General features: G+C 58.3%; 10 protein-coding genes across 10 annotated transcripts; 6 read left to right on the top strand and 4 right to left on the bottom strand.

The window, feature by feature from the left end:
- Positions 1-929: 929 nt before the first annotated feature.
- GTS1 (uncharacterized protein) lies at positions 930-3,021 on the top strand (the record flags this gene model as incomplete). Its single annotated transcript, XM_083191472.1, has 3 exons — positions 930-1,044; positions 1,116-1,243; positions 1,300-3,021. The coding sequence occupies 3 exons, from the start codon at positions 930-932 to the stop codon at positions 3,019-3,021; spliced, it is 1,965 nt and encodes a 654-aa protein (XP_083052686.1).
- Positions 3,022-3,177: 156 nt separating this feature from the next.
- ACO1O0_001993 (uncharacterized protein) lies at positions 3,178-4,438 on the bottom strand (the record flags this gene model as incomplete). Its single annotated transcript, XM_083191471.1, has 3 exons — positions 3,178-4,182; positions 4,251-4,348; positions 4,369-4,438. The coding sequence occupies 3 exons, from the start codon at positions 4,436-4,438 to the stop codon at positions 3,178-3,180; spliced, it is 1,173 nt and encodes a 390-aa protein (XP_083052685.1).
- A 1,254-nt stretch (positions 4,439-5,692) lies between these two features.
- Positions 5,693-8,020, top strand: ACO1O0_001992 (uncharacterized protein; the record flags this gene model as incomplete). The annotated part of the gene is made up of 3 exons (XM_083191470.1): positions 5,693-5,723; positions 5,922-7,096; positions 7,169-8,020. The coding sequence occupies 3 exons, from the start codon at positions 5,693-5,695 to the stop codon at positions 8,018-8,020; spliced, it is 2,058 nt and encodes a 685-aa protein (XP_083052684.1).
- A 467-nt stretch (positions 8,021-8,487) lies between these two features.
- On the bottom strand, positions 8,488-9,330 carry ACO1O0_001991 (uncharacterized protein; the record flags this gene model as incomplete). Its single annotated transcript, XM_083191469.1, has 1 exon — positions 8,488-9,330. One exon carries the CDS (start codon positions 9,328-9,330, stop codon positions 8,488-8,490), a length of 843 nt encoding a protein of 280 aa, XP_083052683.1.
- A 2,907-nt stretch (positions 9,331-12,237) lies between these two features.
- On the top strand, positions 12,238-14,219 carry KCH1 (Potassium transporter; the record flags this gene model as incomplete). The annotated part of the gene is made up of 2 exons (XM_083191468.1): positions 12,238-12,727; positions 12,781-14,219. The coding sequence occupies 2 exons, from the start codon at positions 12,238-12,240 to the stop codon at positions 14,217-14,219; spliced, it is 1,929 nt and encodes a 642-aa protein (XP_083052682.1).
- A 635-nt stretch (positions 14,220-14,854) lies between these two features.
- ACO1O0_001989 (uncharacterized protein) lies at positions 14,855-16,789 on the top strand (the record flags this gene model as incomplete). Its single annotated transcript, XM_083191467.1, has 3 exons — positions 14,855-14,860; positions 14,894-15,614; positions 15,678-16,789. The coding sequence occupies 3 exons, from the start codon at positions 14,855-14,857 to the stop codon at positions 16,787-16,789; spliced, it is 1,839 nt and encodes a 612-aa protein (XP_083052681.1).
- A 1,491-nt stretch (positions 16,790-18,280) lies between these two features.
- NMA1 (Nicotinamide/nicotinic acid mononucleotide adenylyltransferase 1) lies at positions 18,281-19,292 on the top strand (the record flags this gene model as incomplete). The annotated part of the gene is made up of 3 exons (XM_083191466.1): positions 18,281-18,359; positions 18,595-19,108; positions 19,163-19,292. 3 exons carry the CDS (start codon positions 18,281-18,283, stop codon positions 19,290-19,292), a joined length of 723 nt encoding a protein of 240 aa, XP_083052680.1.
- A 1,294-nt stretch (positions 19,293-20,586) lies between these two features.
- On the top strand, positions 20,587-21,243 carry ACO1O0_001987 (uncharacterized protein; the record flags this gene model as incomplete). Its single annotated transcript, XM_083191465.1, has 1 exon — positions 20,587-21,243. One exon carries the CDS (start codon positions 20,587-20,589, stop codon positions 21,241-21,243), a length of 657 nt encoding a protein of 218 aa, XP_083052679.1.
- Positions 21,244-21,436: 193 nt separating this feature from the next.
- On the bottom strand, positions 21,437-22,039 carry ACO1O0_001986 (uncharacterized protein; the record flags this gene model as incomplete). The annotated part of the gene is made up of 1 exon (XM_083191464.1): positions 21,437-22,039. One exon carries the CDS (start codon positions 22,037-22,039, stop codon positions 21,437-21,439), a length of 603 nt encoding a protein of 200 aa, XP_083052678.1.
- Positions 22,040-23,203: 1,164 nt separating this feature from the next.
- On the bottom strand, positions 23,204-24,089 carry ACO1O0_001985 (uncharacterized protein; the record flags this gene model as incomplete). Its single annotated transcript, XM_083191463.1, has 3 exons — positions 23,204-23,423; positions 23,510-23,630; positions 23,690-24,089. The coding sequence occupies 3 exons, from the start codon at positions 24,087-24,089 to the stop codon at positions 23,204-23,206; spliced, it is 741 nt and encodes a 246-aa protein (XP_083052677.1).
- Between the last annotated feature and the right edge of the window lie 822 nt (positions 24,090-24,911).

The following is a 24,911-nucleotide window of genomic DNA, read 5'->3' as shown; positions in this document are numbered from 1 at the left end:
GTACTAGTTGGCATGTGTGACAACAAAAGCAAAAAGAGAGACCTGTGTCACCTTGACTGTTCCACCACAGGGGCCAGGGCTTATTAATATTACATGTATTCTGCATGGAATTCTCGATGAACCTTTTAAACTTTCAAGGTGCCAATCCAAAGTGGCTCTCAACTTTCCCACTACGGATATTAGCACTTGAGCGACCTGCCTCTTTGCACCATCTCCGGAGCCAGCGAGATGTACCTTGCGACGTCTCCAGATCCATCAATTAATCCAGTGTACAGTCATCCAAAACACCATCCTCTACCAAAATTACGAAGCCCAAGAGCTGGCGGGCCCGGGTCGTCGCTATAACTTGAGAGCAAGGCCCAAAATCCCCGCAGTAATGTACGAGGAGGCAGCTGTCGTCAAAGAGAGAGGATGGATCATCAGGTCCCTTTTTTCGGGGAAGCCTCCACTCTAGGTGGTGTCTCCAGTTGGGCCTGGACCGCCCGCGTCTCCACTGTCGACCCAATCGCCTCCAGAACTTCTCCTTTTCCAATCAGGGCCTCATTCGAGTCGTGACGTCCTGTTCCTCTCTTCCGTTTGCCAGCGCCGCACAGCGAAGCATTTGCCTGTTGCATTCTTTTGTTTATTCCACCTCTCTTGTCTTCCAAGCTGCATCCTTTGTATTCTTTGCGCCATCTACCAAGCGCTCTGGCTAGACCATGACATCCCACGCCTCGCCTTGAACCTGCCCAAGCGAACTCGTCCTCGTCGTCCTTGTCGAGAGCAGCGCCCTACCCTGATACATACCCGCGATACCGGTTCCGTGCGAGAATCGTCATCGTCGCCACTCCTATCCCAGCACATGAGACGGATGTCCTACGTGTAACGCGCTCGTCACCCCTCGGAACGACGCGTGTCAATCCCGACCGCCCAACAAACCACCCCCGACCATGTCCGGAGCTTTGAGCAAGCGCCAGCAGGCGCGCAACGAGAAGCTACTCGCTGAGCTGGTGCAGACTGTCCCCGGGAACAATATCTGCGCCGACTGCCATGCGCGCAACCCAGGTATGGGCTCTGACACATTCCCACCGCGCCCAAGCCCTCCCCCCTGTCGCTAATCACCGCATGTGTCTCAGCTTGGGCGTCATGGAGTCTCGGAGTATTCCTGTGCATGCGCTGCGCTTCCATTCATCGGAAGCTCGGTACGCATATTTCCAAAGTCAAGTCGTTGAGCATGGACAGTTGGTCGAACGAGCAGGTCGATGTAAGCATATCCCCTCACCTGGTGGGCACCCAACATGTACTTACAAATCGCAACAGAACATGCGCAAGGTGGGAAACGTCGTCTCCAACCAAATCTACAACCCCGAGAACAAGAAACCTCCCGTGCCTGTGGACGTCGACGAGGCCGACTCGGCCATGGAGCGTTGGATTCGTCAGAAGTACACGCATAACGTGGCCAACCGCACCAGAAACGCCACCAGCCCACGCTCAGACGAAGGGGTGCCGCCACCGCTGCCCCCCAAGAACTCGACATCCAAGTTTGGCCTGAGATCAGCTTCGTCCTTGTTTCCACTTTCGTCGCGGTCCAGGAAGGACTCCAAAAGCTCGTCTCCCATCGACCCCCCCAGACCTTCCTCGCACGGCTCGATGGGCAAGGCATCGCGCATGTTTGGCGCGTCGGTGAACTACAACGAGGGGGACGACACGGAAAGAAAACTGGACAGGCTACGTGACATGGGATTCCGCGACAGCCAGAGAAACGCGATTGTCCTCAAAGGCGTAAATGGCAATCTCGAGCGGGCGGTCGAATCGCTGGTTCGGCTTGGGGAGGGCGACAAACCCCTACCGCCTCCGCGAGACAATGTGCTCCGCACATCTCGGTCCTTGACTCCTCTCAGCTCGCACGCTGGGGGAGCTGGGTCCCCAGCTGTGGGACTGAGTGTCCCGGCGAAACCTGCCCAAGACCAGCCGGCATCGCCCGGGAGCGTCTCGACGAATCCCTTTGACATGATTTCGACGCCGGCGCAACCACAGACAGCACACTCAACAGGCAGCCTACAGAACAACAACCCCTACAACCAGTCTTTGAACCCCTTTGGAGCACCGACCCAGCAGACGAACCAATTCACTCAGGCTTTCCAGCAGCTGGACATCTCGACGAATCATCAGCCTCAGACTCTATTTCCTAACCGGACGGGAGGTCTGACGCCCCAAGGGCAAAATCCACCGCTCTACGCTCAACATATGGCGCCATCCGCCCCGTCCAGCCCTCAGTTCCCCCAACATATGAACTTCCAGAACATGACGTATCCCCAGCCCACTCCTTTGCAACAACAGTCTACGGGATACAATCCCTTTTTCGCGAACCAAACAAATCCTATGCAGCATCAACCGCAACAAAACCTGTCCATCAACACGCAACAGCCGCAGCCGCAGCCAACATTTGCCAACAATCCTTTCGCCCGGTCACCAACGCGAATAGCATCGCCAACAAGCCTGGGTCAGATCCCAGAGCAGTCGCAGTCCTCCTTCCAGAACGCCTCCTCGACATACCCTCAGGCAGGCGGAAACAACCCTTTCTTTACCAGCCCCGCGCAGACTCCAACATACGTGACACAGCCATACGGCCAGCAGCAGGGCTACTTCCAACCCCAGCGCCAGGATAATGCTTCTATTATGGCGCTCTACAGCAACATGCCCGCCACGCCCCAGAAGTCGATGTCGGCCGATGCCGCCCAGTCGCTGCTAACGACATCCATCCCCGAAAACCCGATGGGGCAATCACAGCCTTTTGCGCAGCCGGTACAGTCATCACCACAACCACTGCGCAGCATGACGCAACCCCTGCCACAGTCCAGCTCCAACAACCCGTTCATGAACGGCGGGGCGGCGGCGGCGGCGGCGGCGGCGGCTCCAGACCCCTTCTCTTCGCAACGGCACATTAGTAGGGAGAGCGTGAACCTAGGCAAGGACATGGCGTGGACAAACGGACGTCACAGCCCCGATGCGTTCGCAAACCTGAGCGCGAGGCACGGATAATGAGACACAGAACACGGAAATACTTTACAGACGTGTACATACGCAGGCTCAACACGGGCCCTTGTACGATATAGTCATAGTAATGCCTCGTTACGGCTGCCAGCATCATTCATGAACATGCTTATTATCCATCCACATATAGTATATGCTTTTCTCTCAATGGCGCTCCTGACCCCCCGAGACATATTCCTCAAAGGGGATCCCCGGCTGCTCCCACTTCTCCCCAACCGGTCTGGCCACCTCGCTCCAACCCCTCAGCAGAGCCCTCCAGTAGCAGACCTCGGCCGCGGGACTCAGGTAACCCCCCTGGTGATACGTCTCCCTCTGCCGGCGCGCGATCCCCGCAGCCACGTCCTGGTGCTCCTCGAGCCACGACACCGTCTCGCGCAGGTCGGACCAGTCGGAGGCCACAAAGACCATGTTGGCCTCGTGCACGGGGTACTCGACGGGCCACCGCTCCCGGTCGCCGGCGCTGGGGTACCCGGCGCGCCCGTCCGGGCGGCCGAGGACGGTGGACGAGAAGACGGGGCGGACGAGGTGCGTGGTGTGCTGCATCCACTCGAGCGGCGGAGACAGCACGACGCTCTCGCACAGCTGGTGGAACTGCAGGCGGCCGCTGTAGCCGATGCCCTCGGTGTGGATGATGTAGCGGTGGCGGCAGAAGTCGTCGATGCCGAGGGCGTTGGAGGCCTCGTGGCTGTTGGGCGCCCAGTCGAGCGCCTCGACGTCGGCCCAGCGGGAGCCGGCGGCGGCGGCGACGAGCTCGTGGCGGAGGCGCGGGCGCGCGCCGGCGCCGTTGTTGAACCAGGCGGTGCCGCGCCAGACGGCGCGCGGGTCCTTGGCGGAGAAGGGGAGGGAGGCCTCGAGGGCGGCGATGGCGCGCGAGGCCGCGGGGAGGGAGTTGATGAAGGGCAGCGGCCACGACCAGAAGGAGAAGTGCGGCATGGGGAAGATGCGCCGGCGTGAGGGCGAGAGGATGGGGCGCGAGAAGGACATGGAGCCGTCGATGGGCTGGTCCTGGGCGCCCACGGCGAAGGTGGTGTTGGGGAGGGGCTCGGGCGATGTCTTGAGGGCGCGGTAGATCTGGTTGATGGTTGCGGACTGGCGATGGAGCATTATGGCGGACAGATCGCCCAGCCCTGGGGCGGAGAGTATATACAGCTGTTTCATATACCGTTCAGCGCTTCGTTTCCACATAAAAGGTGACTGGTAGTAGTGTGGGAGAGTACCTCGCCATTCTCAATCTTGGCCTGCAAGACGACCTTGTTCTTGAAGGGTAGATGGAAGGGGCCGAGAGCCTTGGCATATTCAATTTCTTGGGTCAGACCTGGGAAGGCAGAGTTGCACTCGGCCTCTGTGAGGAGGAGGTTGTCGTGATCCGGATGGGGCGAGTGAGGATCGGGGGAGGAGTGGTCATGAGGAGAGGAGCTAGGTTTCAGATGGCCCGGGCCATCCCAATCAGTAAAGAGAAAGAGGAAAAAGAGCAGGCATGCGAAGCCCGGAAGAATACAGGAGCGGAGCCTGGCCCGGTGCCTAGAAGCCATGTTGGCGGAGTTTTACATGTTAGTCTCGATATTGCATCAAGTGGTCGGGTGGGAGTAAAGACGGCTATGCCGGGCTGGTGTCCTATATACTACCACAGCCGAGAATGCGGGGGGTGCTTCGTCCGGGGATGCTCTGGGGAAGTGGTGGGAACTAGAGTTGTCTCCGATGCAGCATGGGTATTGGCCGTATTATGCTTGAAGTGTGTGTCATGGGCATCAATTGATGGCTGTTCAGGCAAGTCGGTGGCAGAGATTCCGAATAGGAGGGGGAGGCCCCGGACGGAAGTGTTGCAGGGTACACCAGGGAGGCAGATCCCATCAGAGAAGGTCGAGAAATTATATGATTGTCACATTCCGGGCGCCTATGCGGTTGATCGGTACTTCAAGGTACGGATAATACTCCCTTGGCCAAGAACCTGCCATCAGGATGGAGTAGCAGTATGTACCCTACTACAGTACACTCCATGACAACTGGAAGCTAAGCGCATGGCTCACTACTGCATCAAGGTGGTGGGTACCCTGCCCGCTTGGACGTGGCTAATGAGGCTTTTCTAACTTGGGCGCCCATTTAAACGTCTTTTATCCACAAAGTGACAGTATCGACTCTACCGGAGCGGTTGGAAGCCACGGGGCCGGAGCTCCGGAGAGGAGGGTATTTCGGGGTGTTTCGGGGTGTTTCGGGGCCCACTCTCACGCCCGGAGATCCGGTGTTGGCGCGCGTCTCTGTGCGAGTGGTATGAGCACTTACGACCATGGACAAGCTGTCAAGATTGACACCTGGAAACTCCAATTGTCAATCCAATCCACAACAATCCCCGAATGCCACCTGGATGAATTCAGTTCAGTAGATGTGATTGCGTGACTGGAGAACACGCACTGGAAGGGAGTTGTTTACTTCCAAGTTTGGTCGCTTCTGGTGTTGAGAGGCCGGCCACTGCGGGTGGGCACTGGGAGCAGGCAGGGGCTCACTCAGGACCAAGGCATGGAGCTCTCCCAGTGGCTCTCCCAGTGGCTCTCCCAGTGGCTCTCCCAGTGGCTCACTCAGTGGCTCACTCAGTGGCCCACCCAGTGGCTCCACGCTCCACAGACGTCACGCGTCTGGCGCCCGTGTCTGAGAAGATGCGCAGATGCACGTCCACAACCTGCAACAGTGGAAAGGTAATCTTGAAGTCAACCAGCTTCAAACTCTAACCGCCCGTCTTAGGCCCTGGGCCAATGGCACCCCCCGCTGCCCTACGGCTGAGTTAACGCTTCATTCCACCATATAATACGGACACGCAGATGGTGCTGCCTCCTGCTCCAGCTACTGCACCACTGCTTCGCCGATCCGTTTGACCCTCCATCCACCACTACCAGACCACGCCATATCTGCCGTATCTGCCACCGATTCCTACGACGCCGCCGACCACGGGCCCCGCACTGCGACGCCAGCAGAACATAGCGACAACGTCGACGACATCGCCGACATCAACGCCATCGCCGGCACAGTCGCCATGGACAACGGCAGAGGGAGAGATGCCCGCCCACCAAACGGCGCTGCCCTCTCCGCCGCTGTTGGTCTCTCGCCCGTGGGTAAGCCCAGGACTCGCTCGCTATCCGACAGCGAGGGCACCCCCAGCAAGCTGTCGCCCTCGCCGCGCATCTTCGAGGCCGCCACAAGGACCACCCAGGACGACAGCAACCTCAAGGTCCTCCAGGCCCCCGTCACCCCGCGCCGCCTCAACTTCGCGCGAGGCGCCCTGTCCGTCCACGTCCCTCCCCGCGAGTCCACGCCACCGCCCGCCGCGGTATCTGGCATGTTTGCCAAACCCGCCCCTCTGTCACCGCTGCTCGACCACTCCCAGTCCTACGCATCCCCCACAAACATCCTGCCTCGCCGCTCACGCGGGCTCGACTTCTCCCGCGCCGCTACCAGCCTCCACCACTCCACCCTGGCGGGACAGTCATCACCGGACTCATCACCTATCATGAGCGGCAGGGCTATGAATATCCCCGCCCGTCGGGACGCCTTTGGAGCCGGGCCTGAGCAGACCTCGTCGTCTCTGTGGTCCATGATGGGTAGTCAGGAGAAGATGAATCTGAGCCATTCCTTGGGTAGCGCCCAGGCTATCGGGTCAGACTCCAGTTCTTCTTCCGACGACGACATCATGGATGAAGACATGGACGAAGGCTTTGTGACGACCCCCCAGGTATCTAGGGCTTTCCCCACGGGTGGTTTTGGATCACCGGCCATGGGTAGCCTCATGAGCTTCCAGCAGCGGCAGAGGAACCGCAAGTCATTTAAGAAGAAGGCCAGGGGCCCCATCGGCCTGGGGTTCAGCGCCAGCGGGGCCTCCTCTATTTCCAATTCACCGCCTAGTAATTCGGCGGCCGCGCGGAGGGAGAGCATCAGCTGGCAAGCAAACCAGCTACACATCTCTGCTCTGGAAGGGGACGACGGCCCAAAACCCATGATTGAGGCGGATGCCATGAGCAACGATGGGCAGAGAAATGTTGTGCGGAGGCCCGTGACACGGCGCGGAAATCTCCTGGTGAGTGGCAGTCTTCTCCCCAAGTGCTACTTCTGCCGAGTATGAGAACTCAATGCTAACCCTTGCCAACAGCCCAAGACCAAGAATTTTGCCCGTATCCGAGCAGCCTTGCTCGAAGAAGGTGCTCCAGCAGAGACCGAGTTCAGACGCGAAGCCGAGGTCGTCAAGCAGGTGCGAGAGAGCGACGTGCCCGACCTCGAGCCTCGTCGGGCGCCGCAGTCTGGCGCTCCCGAGGCACCTCTGGGGGCTGCCTCGGGACTCTCCTCCCCCAACCAAGAGTCCCTGGACGACATCCCAGAGAACGACATGATGGGCGATCTTGCTCTTGGCCTATCTAGCAGCTTTAAGCAGCACGCCATGCGAAACTCTAAGGGTAAGTCCTTCTGGGATACGTTTTCCGAGTCGAGCAGCATCGGCGGAGCTAAGACCCCGCCACCGCTGCCCAACACCCTTCCACGGGGCTCATCGTCCGGCATGAGCGAAGACGTCGGCATGGACTCGCCCTCCCAGACGACCGGTGCCTTCCCGCCGTGGAACTCGGCGCGGAGCCTCTCCGAGTCGCAGCGGTCGGACACGGAGAAGACACCTGGCGGCCAGGTCCAGCCGCCCAGCGCGGCCGAGATCACGCGCCGGATCAACAGCAAGCGCCGGCGCGACGACGACTTCGACCCCGTCAGCTTCAAGCGCCGCGCCGTGAGCCCCGGCCTCAGCGTCCATAACTCGCCGCTGCCGCAGAGCCCCATGCAGCGCGACGCGGCGCCCTGGGGGTCCCGGCCGGGGAGCAACGGCGGCGATAAGGGCGGCAGCGGCGCGCCCAGCGAGTCGGGAAGCATATCCGGGGGCAGGGTCAATAACAAGGGCCGCGTGGGGTTTCAGGGCATGGTGGACACGAATGATGGCATCATGCGGATGAGCATAGAGTAAGGCGGCGTTCAGAATTGTCAACATGGGAAAAGGGGGGACTGGGTCCATTTCGGAGCATTGCAAGGCGTTGGGTAGTAACTACATGTATTCTTTTGGGGGTTTGTCAGGGGACTGTCGCTTTTTGGGACCACCACCTGGGTCATTTCTGTCGGAGTCTCCTTTGATAGGGATACTAGAGGTCGTAATATTCTCGCTCCCTGCGCGCCGTGGCCGCAGCTAGCCACGGGTAATATCGAAATGCTAAGCAAACCTACTATATGCCCGTCTCTCGACGTAGGATGCTGTCTCACATGGTATCTCCCTCTTCCCCCCCCTAACGCCAGAAAAGCAACCCCATCCCTATAACGGTGGAAAACATGATGTCGAAAGTTTGGAACCGTCCAACGCCGTGATACATGAGATGCTGTAGAGCAGTAAAGAATTGTTCACAAAACCGTGATCGCTCGCTCGCTCGCTCGCTCACCCACTCACTCCGCACCCACCCCGTCGTCCGGCACCGTCAGCGTCCCGAGCTTATCGTCCAGCCATCTCGCCAGGTCGGCCACGTGCCTGCGCATAGCCGCCACGGCCGTCGCGCCCTGGCCCTCGAGGCTGGCCGTCGTCTGCGCGCCAGCGCTGAATAGGCTGTCCACCTCGCTGGGGCTCGTGGACACGGCAGCGGCGGCGACGCCGGCGTGGTGATGGTGGTGGTGGTGATGATTCCCCGCAGAGAGGAGCAGCTCGCCGTTCTCCATGTGCGGCGCGCGGGGAGACTGCTGCTCGGCGCCCATCATGTCCGCTGCTGCTGCTGTTGCCGCCCCCGGGCCGCCTGCTGCCGTGCCGGGTGACCCGCCGGAGGAGGACGATGAGGCCGAGGAGGAGGGCCCCACGGAGACGAAGAGCAGGCCGCACTTGAGGCGGCGGATGAGGACGGTACCCCCAGTGAGCTGGACGGTGATTGTGGCGGGCTTCAGGGTGTTTCTGGCGTCGACGCGGGCGCGGTGCTGCTGCTGCTGGTGTTTGTCGTTTTCGTCGCCGGTCTCGTCATCGTCGTCGGCGTCGGCATAGCGCTCCGCGGCGGGCGGGGTCTGCGAGCCGGGGAGCGCGGAGGGCAGGGCTGGGGAGGAGGAGGTGTGGATGGTGAGGAGGGAGGCGGCGACGGTGGCGTGGGTGCGGAGGACGGAGACGGGCTGGGAGCTGGCGAAGGCGAGGAGCTTGCCGGTCGGGGAGGTGATGAGGAGGGTCGGGATCTGGGGTGTGCGGTTTGCTTGGAGGAAGCTGGTGAGGCGTTTGGTGAGGAGGAGGGGCGGGTTCTGGGTCGGTAGGGACATTGGAGGGGTTCGGCAATCGGATGTCGAGATATCGTCGGTGTGTCGATGGAGGTGATGCCCTCGTCGTGGGATGTTTTTGGGGTAGTCTTCTTCCGTTCTCACAGTACCACTTCGCGCAAGATCTATGGTCCAGGCAGGAGAGGAGGTCTAGGATACGTGGAAACGTGAATTTCGGAGAACTAGAGGGGATATCGACGGCTGTTGGAGCTCTGAGATGGAGAATCGCGGGACATGAACTCGATGGAGATATGCATGGCGCGGGGCTGGAGCTGGAGATAGCTCCACCGCCTGGTTGAGGCGTGCACCACCAACGGCACCAATCTGCACCAATCTGGTTTAGCGCCAAGGGCTCGGCCGTGGGTCGTCATGGATGAAATGGGCAAGCCGCCTCTGTGTTTCTTTTTGGAAGAATACGCTATGTATGGAGTACAGGTACGGAGTATCCGTAGGTATTACTGCTAGGCCAGTGGTTCTGAGCCATGTTTGGCGGGCACAAAGGCCGTGAAGATGCCGTGGGCAGGGTTCTATTCGGATACGTACTGTCATAGGAATTACTTCTACACCAGCACCGAACCTGTGGGTACCTACTGCTTAGTAGTACTGCCCGGTGCCTCGGTAGTGGTTCCTCAAACTCCTACGGATATACCGGTGATATTAAGGATTGAGCCATTTGAGCGAGGTTCGGCGGGTCTTAGAAACTAACTAGGGACATGGGAGTTAGGCCCCCTATGTCTGGGAGAGATCAAATCACGAGATATGGTCCGAAACGATCATATTTTCGGTCTATGTTAGCCTTCGGTGAACATCGTGTTCGCAAGAGGCGCTGCTGTCGATTGTTAGATGGGCCCTTTCCTCAAAACGAGGTGCTGTGGTTGATAAGCGCCAGCCTGCTGCTCTGCAGTTGATGCCCCTCGACGCCTGACTGGTGTGCGATCAGTGGGGTGGTTCAAAGGTGTCGTATCGAGCTATATATATAAGTAAGGTAGGGCATATAGTATATATACTAGGCGGTAAAGCCTGGACCCAGCTGTCGTAGTAATGGGGTGTTGGCTGCCGATGTAGATCAGAGTAGTACTACTAGTAATACTGCCCTCACCGGGAAGGCCGCCCAGAGGCCTGCTCGCATTCCATATATAGGCGACGGTGCTGCTAGGGAGAACCATTTTGGTCCCCTGATGTTTCAAGTCGATGAGGCCGCCGGTCGCTGCCATGGCATTCCTGGGGGACTAACATATGATGCGAGACGACGACCATCTTTGCCTCCCGTTCCCGAGCTCGTGCAACCTCGGACAAATGATCATGGCGCTAACTCGGAACCTCAACTGGATGAACCTGTCGATGATAGGCTTGGAAATTGGGGATTCTTTGAGGAAGAGCTAAAGGGACATAGGGCCAAGCCGGCTTGTTGGCCGCATGCCAAGTAACACCACTGCGGCGCGAGCGGCGCGACTCCGACAAGAGCGAGCCTTTGAGCTGATGTTCTCTGCCGACACCAACTATTTTAGCGCTCGAGGCTCGTCGCAAAAAGATCCAAGGGAGCCAATCCACCCGGCGGTATATCAAGCGCCAGCCATGGCCATTAATCGAGCCCAGCGTCTGGGGCAGCAGCAAACACAGGTCGACAACCTGTGACTCTATGAGACAAAATTGGCGCGCTGGTGATCAAGAGGATTCCGTCGCAGATTGCTGTCGATCATGGCACCGTACTTCGTACTCAGTCGCGGATACGCGTCAGCGGAGAAACCCAAACCTCTCGAATTTCCCCATCCCTAGAAATTCCACGGCGGTGTCTTGGCCGGGTCATGGTGGCTGCAGGCCAATCAGGAGCTGCGGCAGCCGCATGGAGAACACAGAAGGACCCAGGAGCACTTCTCAAACGTCGACACAGGGGCGCTAGGCCAGATATAGCCAAGCTCGCGGTTCCTGCGTTGGGAAGGCGCCGTCTGGCTGTGGGTGCACGGTACCCCTAACTGCCACTGTTGGGCAGGTAAGCCCGCATTGGTAACTTCCACCCACGAAAGGGCCCTTATCCGCCAAGCCACTGAGATTCTGTGACTACCACAGTCACCGACTGACGGCAGCCGCTACAGGGGGCGCCCCCTCCCTCCTCCCACAGTCCACTTCCACGTTGCTGGTCTCCATTCCTCACCTCGACCTCAACCTCGCATTGCGTCGCATTTGTCTTTTCCGGAGCAGCTGCGGCTTCACTCATTATTGCCGCCTCTGTCTTCCAGCCACGACGGCAAACCACTTACATACTTGTTCCGCCTATTTTCTCCCTCACCCGCCATTTGCCTGCGTCTGGCCATCATATCATCGCCTTCCGCTTCCACCATCCTGAGACATCCCCAGGGCTTGCGGTGCTCGATTGAACACTTCAGCAGGCAATCATACTCTCGACGACAGCCTCCGTGCGCCTCATTGTCTTTTCGTCTTTTATCCCCCCACCTTCAATTAGCGGGAATCACACGTCGGTTCTTGTTGAGTCTGTCCGTGTCACGGTCGACATGCTCTACCTACAATAGCCATTCGTCTCTGCTGTTATATTGCGCCATATTTGCCAATCCGACGGCATCCATTCATTTCATTTCATAAACAAACGACGGCTCGTTCCAAAACTGTATTTCTCAGCATTGAGTGAGCTGCCTTTGTCGCTACACTTCTACACTCCTGTCGGCAGGGTGGACAACTCTAGGTTCCCACTCGAGTGAGGGACAGGGCACAGTCGTACTTCGCAGGCGAGGCACGACTGATGCTCACGGCGGGACCGAAATCACCTTCGCTCATCATCACTACCATCGGCTTGTAACGTCTGCCGACCGCTCCTCTTTGTTAATCTTTCGACGCCGATTCCATCGACCCATCGACCCATCTCCCTTCCCCACTGCCGAATCGCACCTTGTGACAATGGGTATCCTCAACCATCGATCAAAGGGAACCCAGGAGTTTTCAGATCAGAAATGGGACTACATTAACCTAGCTGACTTCCACGCCAGGGGCTGTGGACCCGGCTTCGCGTACTTCTGGCTCTGGGTCATGCTCATCGTCTCGGTTGCCGTCTACGCCCTTGACAGCTTCATCGCCGTTAACCTACTCATCTTTGACAAATGGTCATCAAAGATTCAACCCGGCATTCCTCTAAACGTTTCCAAATGGGTCTTCTCGGCCTGCATTCTCATGTCTTTCGTCAATCTCGGGTACGAGGCCTTCCGTGCTTTTCGTATCATGAAGAGAGGTAATGTCGCCGAGTGCTATCTTGACTCCTTGGCCGTCCGGTGGGAATCTATTCGCTTGGGATCTGGGCAAGGCTGGCGGAGATTCTTGGTCTTTGCTGAATTGACCAAGAGTAAGAAAGGCGCCGAGTACGTGGCCGTCTTCACCTACTTCAGTTTAAAGGGTAAGTGTCCTCGGGCGGTTGGGCTGGCCACAGTTTGCTGACATAGATAACAGGATGGATTCGCATTCTCATCTGCTCAGCACCACGTCAAGTGATCAATGCCTTCACGTTCAAGTCCGTCTATGAAAGTAAGCTGGCCGTCAGTGAAGATAGCGTGGAGGGCTCCATTGCAGGCTTCTTTGATAAGGTCAAGTCGCTTGCAGAGGATGACTACCAGCAGGCCCTCGTGTTGGGCTCCATGGCGTTCACCTTTATTGTCTTTGTATTCTCGCTGCTGTTCTTTATCGCAGCAATCCTCTGCTACCTCACATTTCTATGCCATTGGATCCCACGGTCTGACGGGGGGCTTTCGGGGTACTGCGAGCGCAAGGCCAACGAGGCCTTGAAGAGGATCGTGACCCAGAAGGTCAACAAGGCGCTCGCAAAAGGACAGGCAAAACAGTACCAGGCGGAGCTTAAGGCCGCACAGAAGAATGGTGAGATCCGACCGATCGAGAGGATGGCCACACTGCCCACCCTCCCCAATCTCGGTCCTGCGCCGACACCAGGGTCCCTGTCTAAACCCAAGCTCGCTGGAGAAGATTCGCTTCCCCAGATGCCAATACTTGGTCGAAGCGAAACTACCACAACTCTCCCGGCGTACACTTCGAGGCCAGCAAGTCCAGGTGGTATCGAAATGGGCTACATGAACCAGCGGAGACCGATTCCTTCGCGAACGGGAACCATGGCTTCTAGCACTACGAATCGCAGCTACTCGTCCAAAGCGCCCCTGCTGGGTTCTGCTGGTGATATGGGCCGCGAGAGGACCGCTTCTCCGGCCCCCGCTCTCCCAGACATCAACTTCGAGTACTTGCCGCCCCCCGGGCCGGGCACACCAGTCTCACAAAGGACTTTTGGTTCCCAGTCTGGGATCGGTCACATACCCACATATTCCAATTCATCGATCCGCATGGACATGACGGCTAGTCCGGCACCGATACAGTCTCATAACAATCCATCTGTGGACAGCTTCTACCAGCCCATGGATGCAGGTGACCACTTCTCAGGGTTAAGACCTGCCCCAAGACGCTACGATACGTACGGCGCAGACAGCCGTGGAAGTCCGGCACCTTCTAGCTTGAACCAGAGACCCACCCCGGGGCCGGTAGCATACAACACGTACCAGCAGGACGGAAGACCCAGCCCCGCGCCGACCAGCAACGGTTATGGCAACCAAGAGGTGCCTATGCAGTCTCGTCCTCCCATGAGGAGCGCAACCGGGCCGGTGCCGCCGCGAGGGCCATACGAGCCGCCTCAGAGGAACCTGACGGCTCCCATGCCTCCTAGGGGAGCAGATAGCGATTACTTTAACCGCCCGCCGGCGCCTCCGCAAGGCTATGATCGTTCCGGGACACCGCAAGGATATGGTCGGTCCGGGACACCGCAGGGCCAACGGGGAGGCCCCTATGGATATGATGCCGAGGCGCAGCGGGATCGAGGGTACGGATACTAGCGGGCTGGTGAGCTTTGGCGTTGACATTTTCGGTATAGCGTGCGTCATGATTGTTCATTTACATTTATAGGCGCAAGGGTTGGCTTCAGGCATGGTGGCCAACAGTTCCCATTTTTATGTATGCACCTAGATGAATTGCGGACTCAAATTGGCTATGATACCTTACATGTACAGGATCTAGACTATTTGCTGATGACGAATACAAGCACATCTTGAACAAACAAAACTTATACGTCTGGGCATCCCGATGGCCATCTTTCCCGGCTAAGTGGCGTTCTCAGCTTCTGAGGTCCAACTCTTGGCACAACTCTTCCTGTAGGCGCCGTGGTTGATGAAGTGAGGGGGTCCTGCGAAACGCGCCCTTTGGCGCCAGGATTTGTCAGTGCCACTCCGTAACCTGTTCATGCAGAAACGAGCCCTGTGGTTGCATGGCAGCAGCCATCACGCCTTATATGCGAGTATCTTACTCATCCGTGGCACCGTTCAACCTAAATGTCATTGGCCGAACGCCATCTTTGGAATCATTTATAGCTCATTTCAAAGCATTGCTCCTTACCCATTATTGCCTTATAGCAACAGTGGCGAGATATACTATATAGACGTGACCCTCTGGCCTCGCCACCAAGTACCCTCACATGGAAGTTTACTACCAGACTGTCTCAAACCTGACACAGAGCCTCAGGATGCCGTCGCTTCTAACGGATTTCAAGTTCCACGAGGGGGAGATCGCGTTGCAGCAGATGCTCAACGTGCCCCCGATGGACAACCCCACGAACCCGGGCCTCGCACCGCGGTACACGTCGCGCATCCTGCGGTCGCCCCTGGTGGCGCTGGGGACGCTGGACGACGAGGAGCGGCCCTGGACGACCATCTGGGGCGGGGAGCGCGGGTTCGCGCGGCCGATCGCCGAGGACGTGCTAGGCGTGAGCAGCGTCGTTGACACGAGGTGGGACCCCGTGTTCGAGGCGCTCTGGGGCGGCGGGGATGGAGAGGAGGTGGTGCAGGCGGGGAGGCCCATGAGCGCGGTGACGATCGACCTGGAGACGAGGGACAGGGTCAAGGTGGCGGGGACGATGATCGCGGGGGCCGTCGTCGCGCAGGGAGCGGGGACGCGCGTGCAGATGGGCATGCTGGTGACGGAGAGCCTGGGCAACTGCCCCAAGTACCTCAACAAGAAGATCATACGGCCCCACGGCGTGGAGGGTGCTGAGCTGGGGGGCCAGGGGCTTCCACTGCCCGATGGGGCCCTCGCACTCTTGGACAAGGCGGACCTGTTCTTTCTTTCCAGCGTGGATGCCTCGGGGACCATGGATACAAATCACCGTGGAGGGTCCCCGGGGTTTGTCAGGATCATGAAGAATGAGGCCGAGGAAGTGGTCCTGGTGTTCCCAGACTGTAAGTGTCTTACGAACCGAGTCCCCTTTTCGAGGTTCCATGAGCCATGCTAACACAGTCCAGATTCCGGGAACAGACTCTACCAGACGCTGGGAAACCTCAAGGTCAACCCCCGGGTTGGCATAGTGGTGCCTGACTTCATCACGGGGGATGTTCTCTACCTGACGGGTTCGACGTCTATCCTCATCGGCGAGGAGGCCTCGTCGGTCATGGCACGGACAAACGTCGCCGTCAGTGTCACCGTCACGGACGCACGCTACGTGAAATCGGGCCTCCCCTTCCGGGGCTCCATCGTGGACTACTCGCCCTACAACCCGCCCGTCCGGCACCTCCTGAGCGAGCAGGGCCCGCACATCTCGTCGCAGCCGGGCCCGGGCCTGACGGCCACGCTGGTCGGCCGCGAGCCCCTCACGCCGTCCATTAGCCGCTTCACGTGGGAGCTGTCGGGGCCCCGGGCGCGCTGGACGGCGGGCCAGCACGTCACGTTCGACTTCTCGCGGGAGCTGGGCAACGGGTACGCGCACATGCGGGACGAGGACCCGCAGAGCCTGAACGACGACTACGTGCGGACGTTTACCGTGTCGAACACGCCGCTGCCGGAGGGGGAGAAGAAGAAGGGGGAGGAGGACGTGACCGTCGTGGAGGTGACGGCGAAGCGGCACGGTCCCGCGACGGCGCTGCTGTGGAGGCACAACCTGAGGGCGCGGCTGGAGCTGCCGGTGATGGGATTTGGCGGCGAGGAGTCGTTCCGGATGGGCCGGGGCCGGCGGAGCGTGTTTGTGGCGGGAGGGGTGGGCATCACGCCGGTGCTGGCGCAGGCTGGGGGGCTGCTGAGTGACAGCGGCAGTGGCAGTGGCAGCGGCCCGCTGGAGGTGCTGTGGACCCTGCGCGGCGAGGACGTGCCGCTGGCGGTGGACTCGTTTGAGAGGATCGAAGGGTTGGCGCGGGTGACGAGGCTGTTTGTGACGGGGGATGCGGCGGAAGCCGGCGATGGCCTGCAGAAGGTGAGGGAGCTGGGTGCAGAGGTCGAGACGCGGCGGATAGGCAGGGAGGACCTGGCTGGGCTGAAGGGCCGGGGCACCAAATTCTTCCTCTGTGCTGCGCCCAAGTTGATGGCCAGCTTGAATGGCTGGCTGGATGGCGAGGATGTGGTCTGGGAGGACTTTGGATATTGATGATTCTCATGTCAGCAGGATTACTACTAGTAGTATGAACCTGTAGTACCTATAGTAGTCTCGGCCTCTCAGGGCCGACATGGCCATGTGACCCTACTATCCAAGACAACGAGTTCTTGGTACTTCTGTTTCATCCATATTCATTGATTCAACTGCCTACGAACAAGGTAGGCATGTATTGTTTTGTCGAAATGCATCGAAATGTACTTCGTACATGCCGTGGCATTGCAAAGAACTGGCCAGGCGGATCGGCGCCTGTTGATTATTACCCGCTGAGGCACCAGGATGGCGGAATTTCGTCATCAGTTTGCCGCCCCTCCATCCGTACTTTTCTATCCGTACTCGGCAGACGAACTTCGGAGGTACCTATCCGTACGAATACCGCATGCTATTACCCCTCAACACTCAACAGGCGCCCTCACCAGATTCGCATGAGTAGAGCAGGTTGGGTAGCAAGAAGCAACCATTGAACCAATCCCCCGTGCATGTCTCACCCGGCTACGCGGGATTGGCTGCAAGTGCATCTCCCAGCGACACCCAGAAGTCCGAGTGCACCACCCACTACCGTCCCCAGCAGTGGCGGCGGCAGCGCGTTGGCATCATGTGGTTGCGCCCTGCATTCAACCCCATCAATCCCGCAGCAGAGGCAGGCCATACGGTGACGTGCTCTGCCACTCTGTGAAACCTCGGCCGAGGACCCTGAAGTCGCGACTGGTCGGCAAGTCCTGCACTGCGCAAATCAGTTTGCCGGCATTGGCAACAATTGTGCGCCGATGACGCGGTGTCAAATACACACATTACATAGCCGTGTAGTACTCGTACATGGGATACTCGCATTCCTCCGTGTGCATCGCAATTGGATCCCCCCCCGATGACCGGAAGCTAGGTGGGAGTCAGTTCGGAGAAGGCGCGGGAAAAAAAAAATTACAGCGTCAACTACCACTGTACAGCGCTGACCACCAGGCACTAGCACTCGTACTTATTAAAGCCTCCAACAATCTGGAAGTCGCCGGATCGAGGCCCTCTGGGTACCTGATAAAAAGGGCTCCACTTTATCACCAACGTGATTGTTTGATACCTCTTGCCCTCCACGACTCAACTCAAATCTCTCATCATCATCGCCTCCCAAGCTCCAAGCTCCCCCCTCAACGCTCGACATCGGCCCCTTTGTGCGACTCGTCTGCAACTGTGCCGTTTTGCTCCTGCTACGCGCCTAGCCTGGGACCCTAACCTCTGGGCGTACTGCGTCTCGAGTGCCGCTTCCAGGCACCCAGATCCGTTACCCCTCCACTGGCTGACAGCCTGCTACTGCACTGTTGCCCCCTCCAACACCTCCGCTAGGCCCCCCCCCCCCCCCCCCCCCCCCTAGCCGATTCTCCGAACCGACCCCAGTGGCCACCACTACCACTACCACCTCTACCTCGCCTCTTCCTCCTCGGTTGAGCCTCCATCCATCTCTTTCTCTATTTCGGCAACCTAGAATTGCCCGCCATGGCCTACGACTACCAATATGTCAAGGACATGACCCCCGAAGGGTACACCTTTCCGTCACATCGCCTCAAGCGCACATGTGAACCCGGCCGCGTGCCTTTAGTCTTCGTTGCATGTGGCTCATGTACGACGTCCCCGTCTTGTGCTCCCTCTCCATTCACACACCCCGGCTAACTGGTGTCTTTCAAGTCTCGCCCATTACTTTTCTCCACCTGCGAATGTTCCCCATGGCCCGCGACCATGCACACAACGAAGGTTTGTGCCGCTTGTTTCGCCTGGCCCAATTCTCTTCTCTAACACAAAATCTATCATAGGGTTCGACGTGGTTGGCGGATTCGTCTCTCCTGTCTCTGATGCGTACAAGAAGCGCGGCCTGGCCCCGGCTCACCACCGAATCCGCATGTGCGAATTGGCTACCGAGAATGCGTCTAAGTGGCTCATGGTCGACCCCTGGGAGGCCGAGAGCCCTACGTACATTCCTACCGCCCGCGTCCTCGACCACTTTGACTATGAGATCAATCAGGTCATGGGAGGCATCGAGTGCAGCGACGGCACGCGGGTGCCCGCCAAGATTGTCCTCCTGGCCGGCGCGGACCTCGTTCAGACGCTCAGCACTCCCGACCTCTGGGACGCCCGTGATGTTGACCACATCCTCGGTGACTACGGCGTCTTTGTACTCGAGCGCACCGGCACCGAGCTGGACTCGGCCCTGGTGAGCCTGCGGCAGTGGGAGAAGAACATCCACGTCATACGGCAGGTCATCAACAACGACATCAGCAGTACTAAGGTGCGGCTGCTCTTAAAGAGGGATATGAGCATCGACTACCTGTAAGGCATCTTCTTGCTTCGTGACAGTGAAGTCATGGGCTAATTGTTTCGTAGAATTCCGGATGATGTTGTCAGTTACATCTACGAGAATGATTTGTACCGCGAGCTTGATCAGCCAAATGATATCAAGGGCAAGCAGAAAGCCGGGCAGTCAAGCGCGGCTGCCGGGATGGGTAAGGGCTGAGCATGCAACCGCATGAAACAGCCCTCCGAACTACAAAAACCCCTATCCGTCAATCATTATGGCTCGGCTCATGCGGCCGTTTTCGTGCCGCTGTGGGGGTACCGTGACCGACCTGATCGGCAACAAGCCGCAGCGGCCCCAGCGCAGCGTCTTTTCCTTGGTTTACACTGCCCGGGCGATTCCTGTCCCGTTATTAGGCATCTCTATCCTGGGAGTTTCTTTTTGGCATTTTCTTCGTTCTACCAGGGTGACGAGATCAAGCACGGGGCAACGGCTTAGATGCCCTGGGCCCCCGGTGGAGTGCGGCTAAGACATGTAGGATTCATTTTCACGATAGAATGGCGCGCGGACCAAGGTAGATGTCCGTGCAGACTTACACACGTGAGAGAGAGATGCCTCCTCTATGATGAAGGGGGGGCAACGGCTATGAGGGGAACCTCATTCTCCTTGCATATGGGGGCGTCGCCGAGCCGCGGGATACAGCAGATACTACGGAGTAGAGTTATAGCGTCATCATTTGAGCGTTGAGCGGAATCATTGAATCCAGACTAGAAATCCCCCCCCCCTCTACATATCTCGCACACGTGCTTTGAACTATAAGCACCTGTGCTGCCTAGGGGGTGAGAGGGGTTTTCAGCATAGTTAACCCCTCCTATGTTAGCAGGTCGACCTAGTGCCAGCATTATATGTTCCAACTTGATAATAGGGCAAAGCGTCCAGGCAAACTGATGTCTCAAGCGGCAGATATCAATTGTAAGTATGAAACTTGAGAAAAAAAAATCACGTTTGCGTTGGTGACTTTATTGTGCTACGGCGTTGGCTGGAACGACCCGTACTATACTTCGTACACGGCGAGGCTTTGGTCACAGCCCACCATGCTGCCTAGCCACACTAGGACTCCTTCTCTTCATCCATCACCCATCCTCTCTTGGCGTCTTACCAACCAGGGACATCTCCTCTGCCACAGAGGTCTCCGACGGCTCGCCCCATGATGGTGCATGGGATCAGGGCGGTTATCGATGGTCCTGCTTCCAAGAGTCTGGACCTCTCCTCCCAACAAAGCCTCGTTGGGCCCGTCATGTTGGTGATCCCCCTGATCCTTGTCCTTGTAGGTGCTAACTCCGGCCTCTAAAAATAAAATGAACCCCGATATGGGCTACTGCTCTGTGACCTGCCCAATATAAATATCATGTAAGTCGCTGAGCATCCCCCCGACCAACAACAAGGTCACCACTTCTAGACAGCCACCACCACCACCACCACCACGACGCGCGCGCTCCAAGACAATCACCAGATGTCAGCCCCAAACCTCCCCGGCGAAGGGCAGTACCTCCGGGCAGACCAGATCGCCATGCCCCCGCCCGTCGCGCTCCTCTCAGAGCCAGGCAAGCGGCTGTACTGGACGCTGCAGGGCCCGCTCAGCACGTCCATCTCCGTCATGGGCGAGGACCTCGACCCGGACGCGCCCCGCGAGGCCTACTTCCGCCAGACGCTCGCGGGGACGACGTGGCACCCCGTCGCGCGGGAGCCCGTCACGGAGCAGCCGGTCGCGTCCCTGACGGTCCACGAGGAGAACCTCGCAGACTGGCAGGACGAGTGGTGGACGGCCAACCAGGAGGGCCTCGACGAGGACGTGCAGCCCGCGCCGGGGGCCGAGCCGCCCAGGCTGGAGCCGCTGGTGGTGACGGCGGCGTCCAACGGGGAGTTTGTCACGGTGCACGACTTTGTGTCGGCGGTGCATCCCTGGCTGATGGCGCGGCGGGAGCAGATCCTGCGGGCCAAGAACGTCGATGACGAGGATTACACCCCGGACCCGGGCGCAAGGCTGCTGGTCGCCGCGGATCGCCCCGAGATGGTGATTGCTGAGGACGAGGATGAGTGGCTTGGGGCGCTCAGGTGGGCGTTTGGGGAGAGACGGCGCGGGCAGCAGGCATCTACGAATACGGGTTGATGGATGGCCCAGCACCCAGTGTCCCAGCACCCAGTGTCATGATGAGTTTACGGTCGAGACAGCAATAGCAGTATTCCATAGGGTTGCTCAATCAACTACCAGTCTTCCATTGCAACATTGGCCTCTGCTATCTAGGTCCTCCCAATGGCCGTTCCCTACTTTCAATACGACCTGAGCAGCCTAAGCTCCCAAATCACCCCTCGTAGGCCGGGTCGCGTACGAGCTTGACGATAATGTCGGCGGGCTTCATGCCGCTCTCGATATACTCGGGCGTCTTGTACGCGGGGTTCTCGAGGTCAACAATGACGCCCAGCTGGCCCCCGTTGGCGCCGCAGCCACCCAGCAGGCTCGCCGCGCGCTCCTCGTCGGAGGCGTCCTCGCCGCCGTCGATGGTCCTGGCCAGGTCGTGGTAGGTGACGCCCGAGTTTGTGCGCGGGTTGATGTGCTTGGCCAGGGCGAGGACGGTGCCGGCGCCGAACAGCGGGAGCGTCCACTCGGCGCAGTCGAACTCGGAGGGCATGTTCCACACGGGGTTGCTGTTGGTGTCGGCCAGGTAGCGCAGGTACAGCGCCGCGTACTCGACGTCCTCCGGGTCGAGGTCCTGCGAGGTGCCCCCGCCGGCGCCGTAGCACACGCGGTCCGCGCCCTCGCCGCAGGAGGTGCGCTGGGCGAGGAGGTTGAGTGGCACGCCCTGGTTGGGATGACGCAGGGTGACCTTGGGCTGCTGGCCTGGCACCGCGGCTCCGAGGCCGAGTGTGTAGAGGGTGGAGAGGGAGACAAGAGTGGAGAGCTGCATAGTGATGAAGGGGTGTTGGCAATAGTTCGAGAGATGGAACAAGAGTCAGCTTGGTACAAATTACTCTATTGTCATCTGCTGGTATAAGATCCAGGGGCCTGTTACGATAGAATCCTCCACAGACTTATATAAATTAAACGTAGGCAGAGGGCATACACCGGCCATGTAGCGCCATACCTACATAGATCCATTATTTCCCCTGTATCCGGTATCATAAGAGTCCTAGTACCCGTACTCGTAGAATCATACTGGTAAGATGACCCTGCATAGTTCTCTTGCTCCATAGACCACGGAATATTGTCTTGGCTCGGAGTGAGCCTTGTCTTACCATGGTAGTGTTTCCCGACTACTATGCAGCAGTGCTACCGTAACTCCCTGAAAACACCGCATTCTTCTAATGTACGGGCCAAGATAGCCGCATAATATTGATTTGTTGGTTCCAACGCGGAACTTTTGTGAGGCGTAGCAAGGTTAACTATTAACATACTGTAAACTTGAGGCCCTCGCGAGGTTGCATCTGAGCACGAAAGCCGTGATACTCGTATATGCTCTACACAGTGGCTCCCCATCTTGGATGCTACATGTCCCAGGGGGTCTCCGAGCCTATTGGAGCCCAGACCGCAGCGGCGAGGGGCATGGGACGCCTGGGTACGACCTGAGTAGAGTGTATATTGATGGGGTAAGGATGTTTTTTGAATCAGAGCTATGTACGGTGCGTTGATGTCCTCTTATCCCTGCCTCCCCAGGGTACCGCCCTGCGTCCAACAACCCCCCCCCCCCCCGGGACCCTGAGATCATGTGGCCAAGGATTATGGGATGTACATGGTATCACTGGCTACGTACGGTTACCTGCTATGCACTTATCAGTAGCGTTGCGGCAAAGGCACCAAGCGGAGACCCCGAGGCCCCTGGGACCGTAGCCTGACGAATATGCTTCTGATGGTGGTTAAAGCACTTCGCTATATAGAATCACCGAAGGAAGACGTGCGGTTTGGCAAGCAGGTGAAATTTACCCCCACGATGATGAAGCTGAATTAGGCTGCAATGCTTCCTTCATACATAGTAGAAATAGCTCTAATCGGTTACGGGCAGAACAGATAGATGGGGTGCACACATAGGTACTATCTAGTAGTAGTATAGTCCCCAGACCATACTATATCATCGTCACGTCGGAGTCCCAAACTCGGTGCAGTTGCCCGACTGACACTTGCCCTCGCCGCAGAAGTCCTCGCCAGTGCCGCACTCTCCCTCGAAGCTGCAACAGTCACCCCATTTGCCAGCACAGAGCGAGGAGCCAAAGTCGAAGCCGCACTTGCCATCGGTAGTGTAGATGCTGTGGCCAGGGCAGAGGCCCTCGTAGCAGACGCCGGCCGAGCAGTCGTATCTGTTTCTGAGGCGTTAGACACTAGTAGCCTTGGAGGTGTGGGCAGTACTGTGTGTTTCTCCCAAGAAGGGGGCGGGGGCACGCACTCGGTCTCGCCGCACTTCCACGTCTCGGCGTTGCAGCACTGGCCAAAGTCCGTGCCGATGCACGTGGCGTTGTCATGATCAGGCCCACAGAGGCCATCGGTGGCCCTGACGGGTTCGATGACTGTTTGGCACGGAAGGCTGGTCAGTGTAGCTCCAACTAGGGGTTGGCTTTGAGTCCACAGTCAAAAGCGCGAGGCAGGGGGCAAGACTTGCATCCGTCGACGCAGTATTCTGTGTTGGGCTGGATGCCCTCGCAATCCGGGGCCAGCTCCGGGTTCAGCATCCAGAACTTCTCGATGGTGATGCCGTAGGTCTGGGCCAGCTGGTTGCACGACCAGTAGCCGACGTTGTCGTACACCCGGCCGAAGCTGCGGCAGTTGATGTCGCCAGGCTGGGGGTCATCGTCCTTGTTTGCGTACGGCGTTATTTTGGCGCGCTGGAAGGGCTTGGGAGCATCAGTGGCCGCTGCCTCCCGTACGTTATCCCAGGTCCAGGTCCAGGGCACGCAGTCGTCGGCGGCGCAGAGCATGGGGAGGAGGGACAGGCCGGCGAGGGCGAGCTTGCTCAGCGGTGAATTCATATTTCTTTGTTTGCACCGACGATGGCTTCAAAAACGGCCAAAGAGTGGTTGAGATTCGGAGATGGCACAGTGTTCTGGAGACGCGGAGGGGGAAAAGCAGTCAAGGACGACGACGAAACGGCAAGGAAAGAAAGGTGACGGGTAGTCGATCCAGCGATCCAGGCGATACACTCGGACCCTCGGTGCTTAACGAATCCAACATCTACTGACATCTTCTATGTACCGATACTGACATCCCCGATGTAGGTAACCTCTTCACCACGTCGTGTTCTGGACCCCCTCTAGAGCGGTGGATTCTCGCATGATGCATATTGTACAATACAGATGCATCTGTGCTAGGTGCTACTCGTACTACTACTAGTATGTAGTGCAACATCATCATGCATGGGTGCGGCGTGGGGTTCGGGACGGACCGGCCGGGGTGACGATCCCGGTCCCTAGGGGTCCCACTTTAGACCATATATACCAAGTACGCTAATAATGCTCATATGTATATTCCCCCAGAGGATAGCAGTATACTGGGTACTGCTTATGTATGTATGCGTTACTACTATGTAGGATATCTGTAAAAACCCCTTGTTTAGTGCTAGCCAACGGCCGAGGCTCCTCTCAAGAGACTTTTCATGTTTGATAGTTATTGCAATTTTGGCCCCCAAGGTTAGTATGGTCCCATCGCCAGCCCAACACCTAGGTTTAGTAAAATACAGCAGTCGCCAGCCAAGGGCCGAGACTCTTCTTGCAGTTATTGCAATTTTGGCCCCCAAGGTTGGTATGGTTCCATCGTCGGATCAACACCTAGCTAGGCTCAGTGAAGTACAGCAG

This window comes from Amphichorda felina (genome assembly GCF_050947745.1).
Source record: "Amphichorda felina strain 45539 chromosome Unknown scaffold_2, whole genome shotgun sequence".
Classification (NCBI taxonomy): domain Eukaryota; kingdom Fungi; phylum Ascomycota; class Sordariomycetes; order Hypocreales; family Bionectriaceae; genus Amphichorda; species Amphichorda felina.
Note: the sequence above shows the minus strand (reverse complement) of the source record. Positions and strands in the feature narration are given on the sequence as shown.